The sequence below is a fragment of the Phyllobates terribilis genome, unplaced genomic scaffold, assembly GCF_046119375.1.
Source record: "Phyllobates terribilis strain yellow unplaced genomic scaffold, ASM4611937v1 Scaffold_2__4_contigs__length_985480577, whole genome shotgun sequence".
Lineage (NCBI taxonomy): Eukaryota > Metazoa > Chordata > Amphibia > Anura > Dendrobatidae > Phyllobates > Phyllobates terribilis.
The window spans coordinates 687,562,810-687,579,880 of record NW_027362762.1 but is presented as its reverse complement, the minus strand read 5'-3'; the positions used below and the strand labels follow the sequence as shown (position 1 = coordinate 687,579,880).

The window sequence follows — 17,071 nt, the reverse complement described above, 5'->3', positions numbered from 1 at the left end:
CCATGAAAATACTCAGGGTGACTAAAAGTCAATGTGATTCTGATGTTTGAAGAAAGTCACACATTAGACTCAGACATCAAAATCAAACATCATTTGAATTTGGCTTGCTTGCAGTCTGTGCATAAGTCCCAATGAGTTTTAGACAAGTTTGCACTGAAAATCATATAACCAAATAGAACTCCTATGTATTCACAACTGAGTTTATAGCTCAGTGGTCAGTGCAATGGCTTTGGGACACATAATTTTGGGTTCAAGTCATATCAGCGAACAGTTACTTTTTTTTTTCATTATTATTACAGTTGTAAAAGTCACTTGTCAAAGTCACTCGTCAGAGTCGCTCGTTAGAATCGCTCGTCAGAATCGCTCTTCAAAATCACTCGTCAAAATCACTTATCAAAATCAGTTCTCGGACAGGGTATTTAGCCTCAAACTGACATCATTCTGATGTTTGATTTTGATATCTGATCATGTCCTAAAATGGACACTGTACACCAGGCTGACTAATCAGATAAAACAAGAGCTTGGATATCGCTAGGTAATAGGTAGTATTCCCTCTCTCATCTAGGGGCCAAAGACCACTGTCATCGCTGATGAAATAGGATGTACAAATATATTCAAACCAACTCTACTCTTAACATTTCAGAAGTAAGCAATTCTATTATTTTTGTATGTTTTTGCCATAAAGGGTCAATTTATTCAGTGCACCCCAAAGAGATGACAGCCATACACCAAGTGTAATGGTAGTAGTCAATTACTGTGTGGTCCATACTGATCAGGAAAAAAATTGCTACTTAAAAGGGACTACGTCACCAGATTTTTTCAACAGCTTGTGAGATCAGCATGATTTAGGGGCAGAGACCCTGATTCCAGCAATGTGTCACTTACTGAGCTGCTTGCTGTAGTTTTGATAAAATCTAAGTTTTCTCTCATCATGGTGAGGCGGGGTTATACAGAGCTTACTAATATGGCGGACTAGATAGCAGCAGGTTTACTATCCCTTTATTGATAACCTCCTGCTGATAAAAGTGATTTTATCAAAACTACAGCAAGAAACCCAGTAAGTGATACATTGCTGGAATCATGGTCTCTTCCTCTAAATTATGCTGCTCTCAGATAAAGTGTCAAAAACCTGGTGACTGATTCCTTTCAGTGTACTTGAGAGTAAAAAATTGGAAATCACAAATGAGCAGAGAGAAGGACTCACATGACTGCACATTTTCAAAGCTAACTAAGATTCAACAAGGTCAAGGAATCCCTATAAAAATGTCAGCCAATAAAACAATGACAGGTTTCAAAATAATGTAATTGCTGAAATAACTTTACATTGGAAAATACAGTGGTTTATTTTAATGAATAAATAATTTACCAGTTATCAAACATTACAATGTGCATGACCCTACACAGAGGTAATCTTCATCATATCACTTTTGTCAAAGACAACTTTGTTGGAGAAGTATATAGCTACCAAACCAAAAGTCGCAGCGAATGCAACATAAGCCGTGACTGTTTGTGTCATATGTACAATGAAGCCCATAACAAGTGATGGGACCACCTGAGACAAAAGACAGGCACTGTCTAGTATGGCCATGTCCAAACATATCCCATTGTTTGGGTTAGTAGGTTCTCCAATCATCACTGGGTTGTCACAAGAAGGACCAATACACATAGATGGGGAGTGTGAGGAGAACAGTGGAACCCCATTATTATTTGGTGCCTCTTTCATGAATCCAGGCTTTCGCTCTTTTTCAGGTGTCTCAAGCTCAGCCATGTCCTTATACTTTGGGAGAAATACCTGTTAAAGAAATAAACAATTTACTTTCTAGAAAGATTATGTTTAAATCATTTTTGTGGCTAGAAACAGTATAATATTGGAGATAAGCATATATAAAAGTGCATCTATCAGTCTAATATTCCCCCATCCGCTCCTCCCCCTGCAGTGATCTGCATACACAGCAGCCTGTCAATCACTAAGGGACATGATGAAGAGGGAGGAGCACTACTCATGAGCTCATGAATACAAGGGACTCATAAACTATGTGTCCAGTGAATTCTTTCAGCATTACTAGTAGCAAAACGGGATAAGTATCCAGTCTATGTAACATGACTGAGCTTTGTGCGCAGGATGTGGGAAAACTTACAGAACAAAAGAAACCGTTTCTGTAGTCCACGAGCAGATGGTCATCCGAGGTAAGCAGGAGAGCAGAAAAGAAGAACCAGTCAGAAGGCAGAAAGTAGACACAGGCATAAGAAAATGAAGAAATACTATCAACAAGAGAGTGAATAGAAACAATATTATTAGAAGTAGAGGATTCTTACATCACTTACTATTTATCTTGTTTGGTAGATAGAATTTACAAAACTCAAAAAATACTTCCAGAATGTAATTTCATGAATATAAGGTAGCTAACTAAATAAAGCTCCCCATTCACCAGTCTTACCTGGCTATATGGTCATAAGGACCTAAATTCTTAAAGGGAATCTGTCTACAGGTTTTTGCTACACCATCTGAGAACCTCATGATGAAGGAGCAGAGACCCTGATTACAGCGATGTATCACTTACTGGGCTGTTGGATGTCATTTTAATAAAATCACTGTTCTATCTGCTGCAGATCTACCAGCTATCTTAATGCTGAGCTCTGTATAACCCTGCCCACACCACTGATTGGCAGCTTTCTATGTACTCTCTGCATAGGCAGAAACCTTCCAATCAGTGATGGGGGCGGGGTTATACAAAGCTCATGAATTGAGACTACATTATAGCACATTTACTAGTCCTCTAGTGATAATCTCCTGCTGATAAAACAGTGATTTTATCAAATCTAGCAGCCCAGTAAGTGACACATCACTGGAATCAGGGTCACTGTCTCTAGATTATGCTGCTCTCACATTAGGTGGCACAAATCTGGTGACAGAATCCCTTTAAAATTGGTTCCTATGGGTTTTTTAGGCAGTTTATCCTTTCTGCATTTATTGTGCTGGTTTCTGTACATACAATGATCTACTATTATAGCCTGTAAATGTCATGATTACCGAATATTCAGTTTCAAGCATTTAGCAATATGGTATCAAAGTAAAACAAGATTAAATTAATTGGTGCTTGTTGTACAATTTTACACCAAAAATTTGTCTTGATGTAGAATGGAAATGAATGTACATCCACCACATTATTTTAATGAAGGCTCACAACCTGCACAAAATTATGCCCTATGAAAACAGAAATTTAAAGGGAAGGGGTATCCCCATCTCATGGCACATCGCTAGCTTTCTGATCAGTGAGGGGCTGATCTTTACTATATCCACCTATTCTGAGAATGAAGGGATAACAACGGTAGCTCAGCACTATGACTCCTTCACTGATTTTCCTGCACAGCGGTGCTTATGGCCAGCGAGCTGTGCAGGAGACTGATATCGGCTCCATTCCATTCGCTTGCTGCAGTTTCCCTGCAAAGTGGGTGGATGGGATGCCACAAGGTAGAGATACACTGTGAAGAGGTCACAGCATCAAACTAGAGTCATGGCCCCTTTATCCTCTGGATTGGCTTTCAGAGATCATAATTTGATGGTTTATCCTAACAAAATTCCATCAATTTAGGTGTTGGGAATACAGGGGACAGGGGACACAAAAAGGGATCCTCTTGTAGAAGAGGGACACACACAGCTAGTCACTAGAGACTGAACTTGGAAGCATTTTTCTGCTTATTTATCAGAGGAAATGTCCTCATATATTGATCCCCTCAGACATGAATCATTTGTTTTCTTGTGCGTGAACAACGCCACTATGAAAAGAAAAGGTCCGAAAGTTTCAATCGGCAGGACCGGGAATTCACCATTAAAGAAGCACTCCTCCTCCCATCAAAGTTTGTGTCCTCTTAATATATTGCAGTCATCATATTATATAGCACTGTATACTTACAACTGCTCATTTTGTTTTTCTACCCATCAAATTATTCTCTTTGCTCTGGTCTATGTAAAAACAGGAAGTCTCTTGTCCCTGCAGAAATCATTCCCCTCTTCAACTACTGACCCAGCTGCTCCGCTCCTTCCCCCTGCCACTGACTTTTGCAATGACTCATGAGTCATACAGCGAAAATTGACCACCTGCTTTTACATAGAGCTTATAACGATTTAACTAGTCAGTTTTTAATCCTGTGATGTCATAGACCTAATGGAAAAGGGAAGAATTAGCTGGGTAGAAAGGAATTGTAAGTACAGTCATGGCCAAAAGTTTTGAGAATGACACCAAAATTATATTTTCACATGATCTGCTGGCCTCTGGTTTTTATTAGTGTTTGTCTGATGTTTATATCACATACAGAAATATAATTGCAATCATATTATGAGTACCAATAGGTTATATTGACAGTTAGAATGAGTTAATGCAGCAAGTCAATATTTGCAGTGTTGCCCCTTCTTCTTCAAGACCTCTGTAATACTCCCTGGCATGCTCTCAATCAACTTTTGGACCAAATCCTGACTGATAGCAGTCCATTCTTGCATAATCAATGCTTGCATTTTGCCAGAATTTGTTGGTTTTTGTTTGTCCACCCGTCTCTTGATGATTGACCACAAGTTCTCAATGGGATTAAGATCTGGGGAATTTCCAGGCCATGGACCCAAAATCTCTATGTTTTGTTCCATGAGCCATTTAGTTATCACCTTTGCTTTATGGCAAGGTGCTCCATCATGCTGGAAAAGGCATTGTTGGGCGCCAAACTGCTCTTGGACGGTTGGGAGAAGTTGCTCTTGGAGGACATTCTGGTACCATTCTTTATTCATGGCTGTGTTTTTAGGCAAGACTGTGAATGAGCCGATTCCCTTGGCTGAGAAGCAACCCCACACATGAATGGTTTCAGGATGCTTTACAGTTGGCATGAGACAAGACTGGTGGTAGCGCTCACCTCTTCTTCTCCGAATAAGCTGTTTTCCAGATGTCCCAAACAATCGAAAAGGGGATTCATCAGAGAAAATGACTTTGCCCCAGTCCTCAGCAGTCCACTCCCTGTACCTTTTGCAGAATATCAGTCGGTCCCTGATGTTTTTTCTGGAGAGAAGTGGCTTCTTTGCTGCCCTCCTTGAAACCAGCCCTTGCTCAAAGAGTCTTCGCCTCACAGTGCATGCAGAAGCACTCACACCAGCCTGCTGCCATTCCTGAGCAAGCTCGGCACTGCTGGTAGTCCGATCCCGCAGCTGAAACAGTTTTAAGATACGGTCCTGGCGCTTGCTGGTCTTTCTTGGGCGCCCTGGAGCCTTTTTGACAACAATGGAAGCTCTCTCCTTGAAGTTCTTGATAATGCGATAGATTGTTGACTGAGGTGCAATCTTTGTAGCTGCGATACTATGCCCTGTTAGGCCATTTTTGTGCAGTGCAATGATGGCTGCACGTGTTTCTTTAGAGATAACCATGGTTAACTGAAGAGAAACAATGATACCAAGAACCAGCCTCCTTTTAAAGTGTCCAGTGATGTCATTCTTACTTAATCATGACTGATTGATCGCCAGCCCTGTCCTCATCAACACCCACACCTGTGTTAATGGATCAATCACTAAAACGATGTTAGCTGCTCCTTTTAAGGCAGGACTGCAATGATGTTGAAATGTGTTTTGGGGGTTAAAGTTCATTTTCTGGGCAAATATTGACTTTGCAAGTACAGTAATTGCTGTTAAGCTGATCACTCTTTGACATTCAGGAGTATATGCAAATTGCCATTACAAAAAATGAAGCAGTAAACTTTGGAAAAATTACTATTTGTCTCATTCTCAATACTTTTGGCCATGACTGTACACAGTGCTATGTAATTTGATGACTGCAATATATGAAGAGAATACAAATTTTGATGGGAGGAAGAGTGCTTTAATAAATAATGTCTTGATGGGACAGATTTTCACCCTCTTTTTATCACAGACATTTACAGACTTTCCTACTATTTGCTGGTGATAGAAATGAGACAGCTTTCATTTGGATCTAATTGCGTAGAAACGTTTCTTATTTTTATAGACTAGCTTTTAATGAAACTGATAAATATCTGGTCTTTATAACAAACCTGGTAATTACCCACTTGAACTATAGAAATAAAAAACCTTTTTCGGGGGAATTTACTAACGAAATAGTAAATGTTTACTACAACAGCCAAATTAACTTGAATAAAAAAGCTGAAATGTAACTTGCTATGTGATTTCTGGCCTAGCTTTAGGTAGAGGTTTATACGAATCAAACATTGGGAAAAGCAACTGATGATATGTGGACTTTTGAAAGAAAACTAGCTCCATCATACCTCACCAAAAGGTTGATTTAAGCTCCTTAAGACGAGTATATAATCGGCCCGTGTGGCCATATTCACAACGGGTAGCATATAAACAGCACATAGACCACAGCAAGTCGCAAAATGGGGGTTTATAAGAATGTTTTGAAAAACTCAGTGTGAACTACAGCATTGATCAGACTTGCCCATTATAAGTCAATAGATGCAAAAAAAGTGGATCATATAGAGGTTACCATCCATTTATTTATGGATACATTTCACTTAATAACATATAAAACTGTATTTGGTCTATAATAGTTTATTAAATTGTTAAAGTTAAAGCCCGGGTGCAATATGGACGTAAAAAAAAGGACATATGGATGGCATATGATTGCTTACTGATAAATAATCGTCTTTTTTCTGGATCAAAAATGGATAATTTTGCAAACATAGGCTCATCTGACCCTGACCTATAAAATACTACAGTGACTTCACCAGTGTAATAACCTACCTGTCGGTTCTGATGATAAAGTGAGGTAAGAGTGTATGGCAGGCTTTGCAGTACAGAAAATGGGATGCCGGTCATAGCAGCTGATGCTGTGACCATTGCTATATTATGGGAAAAGCAAGTAATTAGTGCAGCGATTGGGAGACAGGAAACTGCAAGCAAGTAAACAAATCGCATTCCAAATTTCTTCACCAGGTAATCCATAAAGAACGAAAACACTATTGATGTCACAGAATGGAGGAACAGGCCTAAGCTTCCCATCCTGACTCCTAGGAAACAAGGTAAAATGAAAAATAAGCATTTTTATGGAAAACACATACACTGGCATTTAAACGTTTGGGCAACCCTGATCAAAATTACTGTTATTGCGAACAGTTAAGCAACTTGAAGATGAAATGATCTCTAAAAGGAGTAAAGTTTAAGATGACACAGTTACTTTGTATTTTAGGCAAAAAAAAATATATATATATATATATATATATTTTCATCTTTTACACTTTAAAAATTACAAAAAGGAAAATGGGCCGGTGCAAAAGTTTGGACACCCTAAGAGATTTGTGTACTCAGATAACTTTGACCCAGGTTTCAGACCTTAATTAGCCTGTTAGGGTTATGGCTCGTTCACTATCATCTTTAGGAAAGGCCAGGTGATGCAAATTTCCCAGCTTTATAAAAACCCAGCCTCCCCTAACCTTGAGCCAAAAAACAGCAGCCATGGGTTCTTCTAAGCAGCTGCCTAGCACTCTGAAAATGGTGGAGACCCACAAAGCAGGAGAAGGCTATAGGAAGACAGCAAAGCATTTTCAAGTTGCCCTTTCCTCAGTTCGAAATGTAATTAAGTAATGGCAGTTAACAGGAACAGTTGAGGTCAAGATAAGGTCTGGAAGACCAAGCAAAATTTCAATGAGAGCTGCACGTAGGATTGCTAGAGAGGCAAATCAAAACCTCCACTTGACTGCAAAAGAACTTCAGAAAGATTTAGCGGACTCTAGAGTTGTGGTACATTGTTTTACTGTACAGAGACACCAGCACCAGCAGTGGTCTCTTAATTTTTGCCAGAGCTGTATATATAAATATTTATATCTAAAGACAATCCAAAAGACATGTTTCCAATGCAGTCCGATAAAATTCCAAATGGCATCCAATAGGAAAAGGCGAATGTCGATATTTAATAGGAAGAGCCCAGGAGAACTGCAGAGGATGGAAGATGAGGTGCATCAAAAGGTAATCCTGTTCAATACAATCATATAAGAAAAAAACTGAATAATTAGTAAAGTAAAAAATTAAAAAGAATTAAAAATTCCCACCATCCCAGATATTCCATAAGGGATAACGGAAAATAAGGGAGAGCATTCAAAGCGGACGCAATTACAAAAATGATGAAAAGATCAGACTCTCATTCAGACTCCGCGGAGCCACGGTATCGAGGGTCATGATCCATCAGGCCTCTTTCTGTGCCAGAATTTGTTTCCCATTAACTCCCCGGGAGCCCAAATGTAGGATATCAACGCCGTGCACCCTCAAGGAGCTCGGGTCACAAGTATGCGCCTTGAGGAAGTGACGCGGTAGTGTCCTCAGCTCCCAAGGGTGAGTCACCGCACGTATTCCCGAATTCTCACCCTGAGCTCCCTAGTGGTCAAACCAACATAAATTAGGTGGCAACCACAAGCAGCAGATTGTATAGATAGATAGTAGACCAATTGTGGGTGTATTTATAACTGTCCTGTTCATTCTCTTTCACTTACCTGTCTCTTGATAAAGCTTTTTGCAAGCGAAACGTGCGTCGAGACACCTTTGCCACCTGTCCTCCACGTCCCCCTGGACGTCATATACAATTGTGGTAAGCATCTGGTGAACCTGGGATTGGTTTAAACATTTTTATGTGCTCCACTTGAAATATTTAGGCTTATTCTATCCAGTATATCTCTGGACTATACCACACTATGCATATAGACTCCATTTTTTAGCTTGGGTATGATATGCCCTTGCAGGTGGGACTGCGTTTTTCTTCCAGCACATTGCACTTTCTTGTCATGCATTATATTTATATTATGGATATATTAATGTAAGTTATTTACAGATTGCCATTTTGTACTCATGTTTTTTTCTGTTCTAAATGCTATATGAGTAGGCTATTCTGGCTGACCCTGGATTTACCGGGGTTTCAGCCATTGTTTCTTTAAGATATGTTGGTCGTTGTTTGTACATTGACTTGTGCCTGTGTTTTCACAGTTGCTTTCTTGTCGACAATGGACTTTCACGCCCGGGATAATTCCTGGCTGGCTCAATTGAATAATACTCCTGGTGACAATGGTGCTAATGGACTGGGGGGGATTCGGATTTAAGGGAGAGCATTGCGAAGTTTAAAACCCTTCTTAGATGCAGAACATGGACGTGGTGGAACCACGCTTTCCTTATTAAATATATTGACCAGGCCCTCATTCCCCGTGGTCTGAGAGTTCAAATTTTTCCGTCCTCTAATATTGAGGATAATGACTTTAAAGCAAAGTGGGAAACATTGGCCGATACCTGCTCATTGGGGTTCCTGAAACTCCTGAGGAATTCAATGCGACATCCCTGAAGGAGATGGAAGTAGAAATTGAGACGCTCCAGACCCAACTTAAAAAAGATCTAAATAATGATGATCTGAGTAAACTCAATGAAGAGGTGGATCTTGAGTCCCAGAAGCTGGTTAAGGATATTTAATCAAATAAAATGAAGAAATTTCAGCCTGATATTTGTGACAGACAAACGAATGCTTTACATAGATGGAGGCTTCCACCTTCAAAATCAAGATCACGCCATACTTCGGCTTCTCGGGCAAGATCTACTTCCATCACTTCTAAAGTCTCTAATGATGATACTACATCTGAAAATCGGGGTTCTGGAGTGGGGATGCATAGTCAATCTGCACCTAGATTTCAATCTAAACCCAATACATGCAGCAGGAATCACAATCCGCCTCAGGTTAGTGCTGCCCAGAGGGGGGCTCCGTGTTATCAACCTCTCGAATCATATGCTGACTGAGAGACAGGTGGAGGTCCTGGGATTTGGTTTATCTTTTGCTCCCACTAATGGGTTTGACTTTTTTACTGCCCTCAAGGACCTCCACCTCTTTGCTCGGAATTTAATTTTCAAAAAACTTCATTTTAGGCCACGCGGTGAGGATGCCCCTTTGACAGTGGCAGAGAGGGAGGCTCTACAGAACTTAGAAGATCTCCTCATGGAGCAAGTTCCGGCTCCCTCAGGTGGGTCATTAACATCGTGGGTGCCCAAATCAACTAGATTCCCCCCCTTGTCACTACGCCTTTCAGTGGAGATTTTTGTCCTCCTTGTTACTGAAGACTTGAAAAAACTCTCTACACAGAGAAGAGGGGACAATCTCTCCACGGCTCAGCAGATGGCAATACAACAGCTAAAATCCCTTAAGGATATTGTGATTAAGCAAGCGGACAAGGGGGGAATATTGTGTTGTGGCCCTGTGTGATGTACGAGAGGGAGGCCTTGCGTCAGTTGAGGATTCGTGATACTTACTCTAGGTTGGATTACAACCCATCAGCCTCCTTCTCTGCCGCATTACAGGGTATCCTGGCCTGAGCATGTGAACAAGGCATCATAAAAAAATGGTAGATGCCTTCACAGTTCAGCTTCCAAAGACGTGCACCTTTTATTTGCTACCTAAGATCCACAAGGACGCCCTCAACCCACCGGTGCGTCCGATCGTGTCCGGTTTGGGTGGTTTATATGGACCTGCCAATACATTGACAGTCACCTTAGACCTCTAGTGGCCACAATTTGTGCTGTTCTAACAGGCACAAATATGGCCTTCATGGAAGAGTCATCAGAAGAAAACCTCTCCTGTGTCCTCATCATAAAATTCGGAGTCAGAAGTATGCAAAAGAACATCTGAACAAGCCTGATGCATTTTGGAACAAGTCATATGGACTGATGAGGTTAAAATAGAATTCTTTGTCCACAATGATCAAAGGTATGTGTGGAGAAAAAAGGGCACAGAATTTCAGGAAAAGAACATCTCGCCAACGATTAAGCATGGGGCTGGATCAATAATGCTTTGGGGTTGTGTCTCAGCGAATGGCACGGGGAACATTTCACGGGTAGAGGGAAGAATGGATTCAATGATATTTCAACAAATTCTTGATGCAAACATAACACAATTTTGCCTAAAATACAAAGTAAATTTGTCCTCTTTAACTTTAGACCTTTTAGAGATCATTTCATCTTCTACTTGTTTAACTGTTTACATTAACAGCAATTTTGACCAGGGGCGCCCAAACTTTTACATGCCACTGTAACAATATACTATCAGCAGAAGAAAGTCGGCACTCTGTTTTTCTTGGTTCAAAGATTTATGGTAAATCCATGTGCACAAATGACAAATTTGGTAAGATGTAATGAAGACCGCACTGTATGTCATTTGTGCACATAGATTTCCAATAAAGCATTGAACCAAGGAAAACAGAGTGCCGACTTTCTTCTGCTGTTATACCTCCTTGCCTGCTCAGGCTGTTGTGCACCCAAGATGCAAGTGATGTGGGTGCAGTGAGGTGTCATTTTCTGTGTTTGAACACACTATCAAAGTATAATCTCACAGATACACTGTAACTGACCTTCATCATATCGAAGTCTAGCCTCAGTCCCTGGCTCTGCAAATGGCACGCCATGATAAAGTCCTTCTCCAACGAAGTCCGTGTAAAAGAGAGTGAAGGTCATTAAAGACATCCACGAACACAGCTGGGCTACGAACAAGCGCCACAGAGTGACAGGAACTCTGTAGCAAAAAGTCCTGAATCGTGATACCAAAGCACAAGTACTTCGCAGTGCCAAGGCCATACGCCAAACCCTGTGTGGTAGAGACCAAAGTTGACATGTTCTTACACATGTCCATCTCTTGCCTGCTGGTTCTAAACATATATCCAACTGTCCAGTATTGATCCTGACTTCTTCTGAAACAAAGAATGAGGAAAATATACATCCAGAAAATATAATAAGTAGAAGTGTGAAAAGGCACTGTTCCTCGCCTCCTAACAGTTGTGCCAGCCAGCTGCCACTCCAGTCCACAGAAGGCAATAAGTATCCAATGCATGCTCCTATTCCAACCATTAAGGCAAACATTGAGAAAGCTTTTCTGCAGGCTTCTCCTTCTGGGAACAGATCAGAGAGCAGCGCTTCTACAGGAGTGAAACAAACCTGTCCGCAGGAGTCTAGCAGCCCAATACCTAATATAAGGAAGAACACCTCCAAGCCGGCTTGGTGGTGACCTGCCAAACTGGCTAGATGTTTGGCATAAGGAATAATAATAAGGCTCAGCATTACTCCAAAACTTAAAAGCCAGATGAAGGGCCGCCGACGGCCAAATCTGCTGCTCCAATGGTCACTGGCAGAACCTATTAGGTGTACAACTAGGAGACCAAGAATGGGACCGATACCTAGAAGTAGAATAGAAAAAGAAAGTTGTTAATGCAGACATTGACAAAACAAGACTTAATCCAAAATATATTACTAGTTCAAAACTACAAACCCTTCTTATCTAAAAAATATATTATTTGAAGAGGACTTGTCACTAGATCAAAAATGGCCAGTTTTTTTGTACTTATTTTACTCCCATGGTAAAGTTTTCCACTTTATCTAGTGCAGGTTTTTATGATGTTTTCCATGGGGTTGTGGCTCACAGGATCCTCTGGGGCTGTGTCTATGGTTTGCCCTGCATAATTACACTGTGTGCACCAAGACTATCAAAATCTGCACTAAATAAAAAGTGCATATCTCTGGAACTGCATAACAGATTTAAAAAAAAAAAAAAAGAATACTCGAGGGAGCAGAAAAAAAAATACAAGCAAAGAGTGCCCAGCTTTAATCTGGTGGACATGAAAAAAATTTGAGTGTGGTCTCCGGTGGTATACCAATGAGGGGTGTGAAAACTGCCTAGGAAGCACTGAAGCCTTAACCGGTGTACTACCAGGGAAGTCATACTGGAAAATTGTTTCATGTCAAATGTTTTTTTACCTGAAATATTGCTTCTTCAACACAAACTGCATGGTTCTGGCATATAATAAATGTTAAAGCACCGCTCCATTGTTTTTTATTTTTTATTTCACTGCTAATTTAGGTTCCCTGCCCCTAGTCTTATATTTACCAGACGCAGTGTTCATCTGTTATCGGCGGCACTCTGATTGTCTTTTGCAGGTTGTGACCTGTCGGATCACTCTAGTGTTTGCGGAGCGAGCCGGAAGTCACTACTCAATGAAAGTCTCTGAGAGCCAGAACAAGGCTCTCATAGACTTACATTGAGAGCTTCTGACCGTTACCTCTGACTTCTGGCCAGTCAGAAGTTCCGAGAAGACGTTGAAGACAGTGGATGGTGAGTATATTACTATGGGCAGGGAACTTACATTAGTGGCAGCACTCCTGCACTGAAATAAAAAAAAATGCTGGAGTGGTGCTTTAAAGGGAATCTGTCACCAATTTTTCCCTATTTAGTCTGAGAGTGGCATAATATAGGGCAATTGAGCCTGATTGCAACGATGTATCACTTAGTTTACTGGGTGCAGCACTTAGTTTACTGGGTGCAGCAGTTGTGACACAATCAGAGTTCTTAGATGCAGAATATAGCAGAGCTGAGAAAGCTAACCCCGCCCACAACAGGCTCTGTATGTAAATAGCCTATTGACAGTTTGGGCGGAGTCAGACTAACAGGTGTGTGACCTATTTTGACAGTGATAATTCCCAGGTGATAAAACCTTAACTGAAGTAAACAACAGCATAAAAAACTGACACGTCACTGAAATCTGTGCATCAGTCCCTATCTCCTGCTGTCTTCAAATTACATAGAAAAACCTGCTGACTTGTGTCTATTTGAGTGCTATTCTACAAACCAATGTGACTTGTTGAACAGTGGCCCAATTTATTGTGGAATTTACGCCATTTTTATTTGAAAAATGAAAAGCCATATTTAGGCAAGCATTTAGCAACCTTTTACCTTTTGTTACAGCCCTGTCACTTTTCTATAAAGTGAGCAGGTCTTAGCAGGAGGAGGCCCACGAGATTTACTAAAATTTATTCCAGAAAATAGAGCTCAGATTACATAGATCAGATACCATTTTTAACATGACAGGTTCCCTATAAGTAAGGCTATGTTCACACATCATGGTTTTTTCAGCGTTTTTTGATGCGCTTTTTTATGCAAATTTTCAGGGGTTCTTATTTTTCACAGAACTTTATGTACATGCATAAAAAGAGACAGAAGGACACTGAAAAAAACGCTGAGAAAACGCATAAAAAAGGAAGAAAAGTCCTGAACAAAATGCCCTTGAAGATCAGGTTTCGCTGTAGAAAACTGATGCCAAAAAAAACATGATGTGTGAACATAGCCTAAAATGGCTTTTTATTAAATTCATGCTAGAAAATGCTGGACTTGAAACATTTCCTCTAATGTGTTATTATAGTACTGTGGCTAGATATAATTCCCTATGATCAAATGATGCAGATTTGTCGCTCTGCATCAGATGCCTACAATTAAAATATAAAACTAAAGCATTAGTTAGGTCTGAAAAATGGAGAGCTTAGCAGCGTTTTCCATTCCAGATAGCCAGAACATAGGGTCAGTTATTAAAAGACAGTATGATTTAATTTACATTCACCAGTTTACATAGTTACCTACCTAGCACCATAGTCATGAATTTTTCCTCCACTCCAGCTTCAAGAAGTAGAGGTGGTACAAAGGTGACCCCTGCTGCCAGACATATTTCAAGGCCGCATGTTAAAGAATTAACCAGTAGGAGCTGTGCCCGAGGACTGTAGAGGTACTCGCTGATCCTTGCCTTCTGCATCATGAAAGGCGTCGTCTGTGCCGCACTTTGATTATTCTATGACCCAATAATATATATGGGCTACAATGAGGTGCAATCTAAGACTGCCACTCTGTTTAGGCTGACAGAAGCCCATTTGTACTAAAAGAGTCTGAGTAATAAGCGATGGTCCTAACTGTGCCGCTTCCACGCTCTACCATCCTAAGCGCTATTGAAGTGAAGCACTGGAGTTGTGATCGCATAGTGACATCCATGAGGTTGATTCCTGCATGGTGATATCATCCCCTGCAGAGGGAGAAATGAAATGTTACCACCTGATATACATATATTGAATATATAGCTTCAATAATCCATTGGATTCCATATGGTATATCCAGAGAGGCCATGATGTCGCTCCTCACCTATCTGTCTGTGCAAGTACAAACCACACAAAAGGGCACAAATGTAACTTTCATGTGCATCACTGTTGCAAAAAATAGTTCAACCATTACTAAAGTTGCGAACACATATTTATTGCTAGAAATTACGTAGTTTAAAATTATTACTTGTATACAGTATGACAGCATAATCAAAATGTAAAGGTTTAACTCAAAAATGGAGCAAGACAAAAAGCTTTCTCAATTGAAAAATCAAAGGAATTTCATAGGCAAGAAATAAAAAGTCTCCCCAGGATTAAAAAAGAAGGGGAAAACACAGTTGCAGAATTACAGAGGAGGATAAGTACATTCTAGAAAGAGTTGCCCTGCACTCTGGACAACTATCTGAGGAATGCATCTTTGCTGTACAATAACTATTTTTTATTTATATTTACAGTATGTATATATTTTTTAACTAGGTAAAGTTTATTAAGAAATTACAGAATGAAGTACATACAACAGTACAGCAAATTAAAAAGACAATCAGATATACAATGTACAGCCAGGAGAGACCGGTATACAAAGAAGAGCAGAGGTGTGACGATCGCGGTTGCGGTGGGGGGCATGCCGATGTAGGGAAGTGAGTGGAATCTGCAGATAGGAGCCAGGGAGGAACAAGCACCCGCCCACAGTGTGTGCACGCAGGCAATGTTAGTAAGCATGCGCAAACACGCGTTCAGACATTGCTCGCTTTGGGAAGCAAGCACAGTCAATCAAAAGTGGGGGAAGGCCCTCAATATGTAAAATAAGTGGGCATAATGTTGCACCGAACTGTTGACCACGTCAAGGGTGCACCAAAGCTTCCTCATTTGCATGCAAATTAAAAGTATTTTTTCTCAGGCACTGTAGCAGTAACAGGTACAACGGTAGTATGATTTTGTACGGGATAAGTCCCCTATATTACCACAGTACCTTGAAAAATTATACATACCCTGTGAACTTTTTCACATTTTTTCATGTTACACCGCAAACTTAAATGTATTTTATTGGGATTTTATGTGACATACCACCACAAAGTAGCAAGTATTAGTAAAGTGTAAAGGAAATTATAAATTGTTTTCTAAATATTTTAAAACTATAAATCTGAAAATTGTGATGTACATTTGTATTCAGCCCCCCTGAGTCAATACTTTGTACGACCACCTCTCCCTGCAATTACTGCTGCAAGTCTTTTGGGGTATGTCTCTACCAGCTTTGCACATCTAGAGGCTGAAATTTTTGCCCGTTCTTCTTTGCACACTAGCTCTAGCTCAGTGAGATTGGATGGAGGCGTCTGTGAACAGCAATGTTCATGTCTTGCCACAGATTCACAATGGGATTTAGGTCTGGACTGTGACTGGGCCATTCACACACATGAATCTGCTTTGATCTAAACTGTTCCATTGTAGCTCTGGCTGTATGCTTAGGGTCATTGTCCTGCTGGAAGGTGAACCCACGGCCCCAGTCTCTAGTCTTTTGCAGCATCTAACAAGTTTTCCTACTGGATTGCCCTATATTTAGAGCCAGCGCCGGACTGGGGTGTCTGGGGCCCACCAAGGAAATTGACTCCAGGGGCCCACCCACCCGAGCCAATCCACCCGGGCCAACCCACCCTTCAGCTATTTGCAAATACCTGTTAGCCGTTATACCTATTATATTGGCGGCTCCTGCCCATCACTGTGCGCTCACCAGAAATGCGATGTACAATTACTGTAGTTTGCATTAAAGGGTTTTTATTGGTGAAAACAAGTTATCAGCGATGCACAGGTTGGGAAGGTGATCACTTATTTATTGGTGGAATCCGCACTGTCAGAAGATTGTGGCACTTTGAGTATTTGGTGAGATTTTTACCTCAGTATTTATAAGACAAAACCAGGAGTGGAGCAATCAGAGGTAATGTTTTATGCATTTCTCACCCACTCCTGGTTTTGTCTTATAAATACAGAGGTGAAAATCGCACCAAATGCCAACTTGCTTTCTCTGGTGAACCTCTGTAACTGCATCTCTGCTGCTGTGTAATAGTTACAGGACAGGGAGGGGTTAAACATCCAAGTATTTAATATCTATTGGAAATAAAGAGGTTTCCCCTTATTGATATCAGA

General features: G+C 40.6%; 1 protein-coding gene across 5 annotated transcripts in view; it reads right to left on the bottom strand.

The window, feature by feature from the left end:
• Positions 1 to 271: 271 nt before the first annotated feature.
• The window catches only part of SLC45A3 (solute carrier family 45 member 3), a 79,697-nt gene continuing 62,897 nt past the window's right edge, over positions 272 to 17,071 (bottom strand). For 4 of the 5 annotated variants that reach the window (XM_073666954.1, XM_073666955.1, XM_073666956.1 and 1 more), the window contains 4 exons: positions 14,427 to 14,859; positions 11,377 to 12,195; positions 6,752 to 7,017; positions 274 to 1,792 (listed from right to left, as the gene is read on the bottom strand). In XM_073666954.1, coding sequence (XP_073523055.1) covers positions 1,397 to 1,792; positions 6,752 to 7,017; positions 11,377 to 12,195; positions 14,427 to 14,598 — 1,653 coding nt within the window. In that variant the 5' untranslated portion in view covers positions 14,599 to 14,859 and the 3' untranslated portion in view covers positions 274 to 1,396. Of the gene's footprint in view, positions 1,793 to 6,751; positions 7,018 to 11,376; positions 12,196 to 14,426; positions 14,860 to 17,071 lie in introns of all 5 variants that reach the window. The other variant, XM_073666958.1, reaches the window with a different exon arrangement.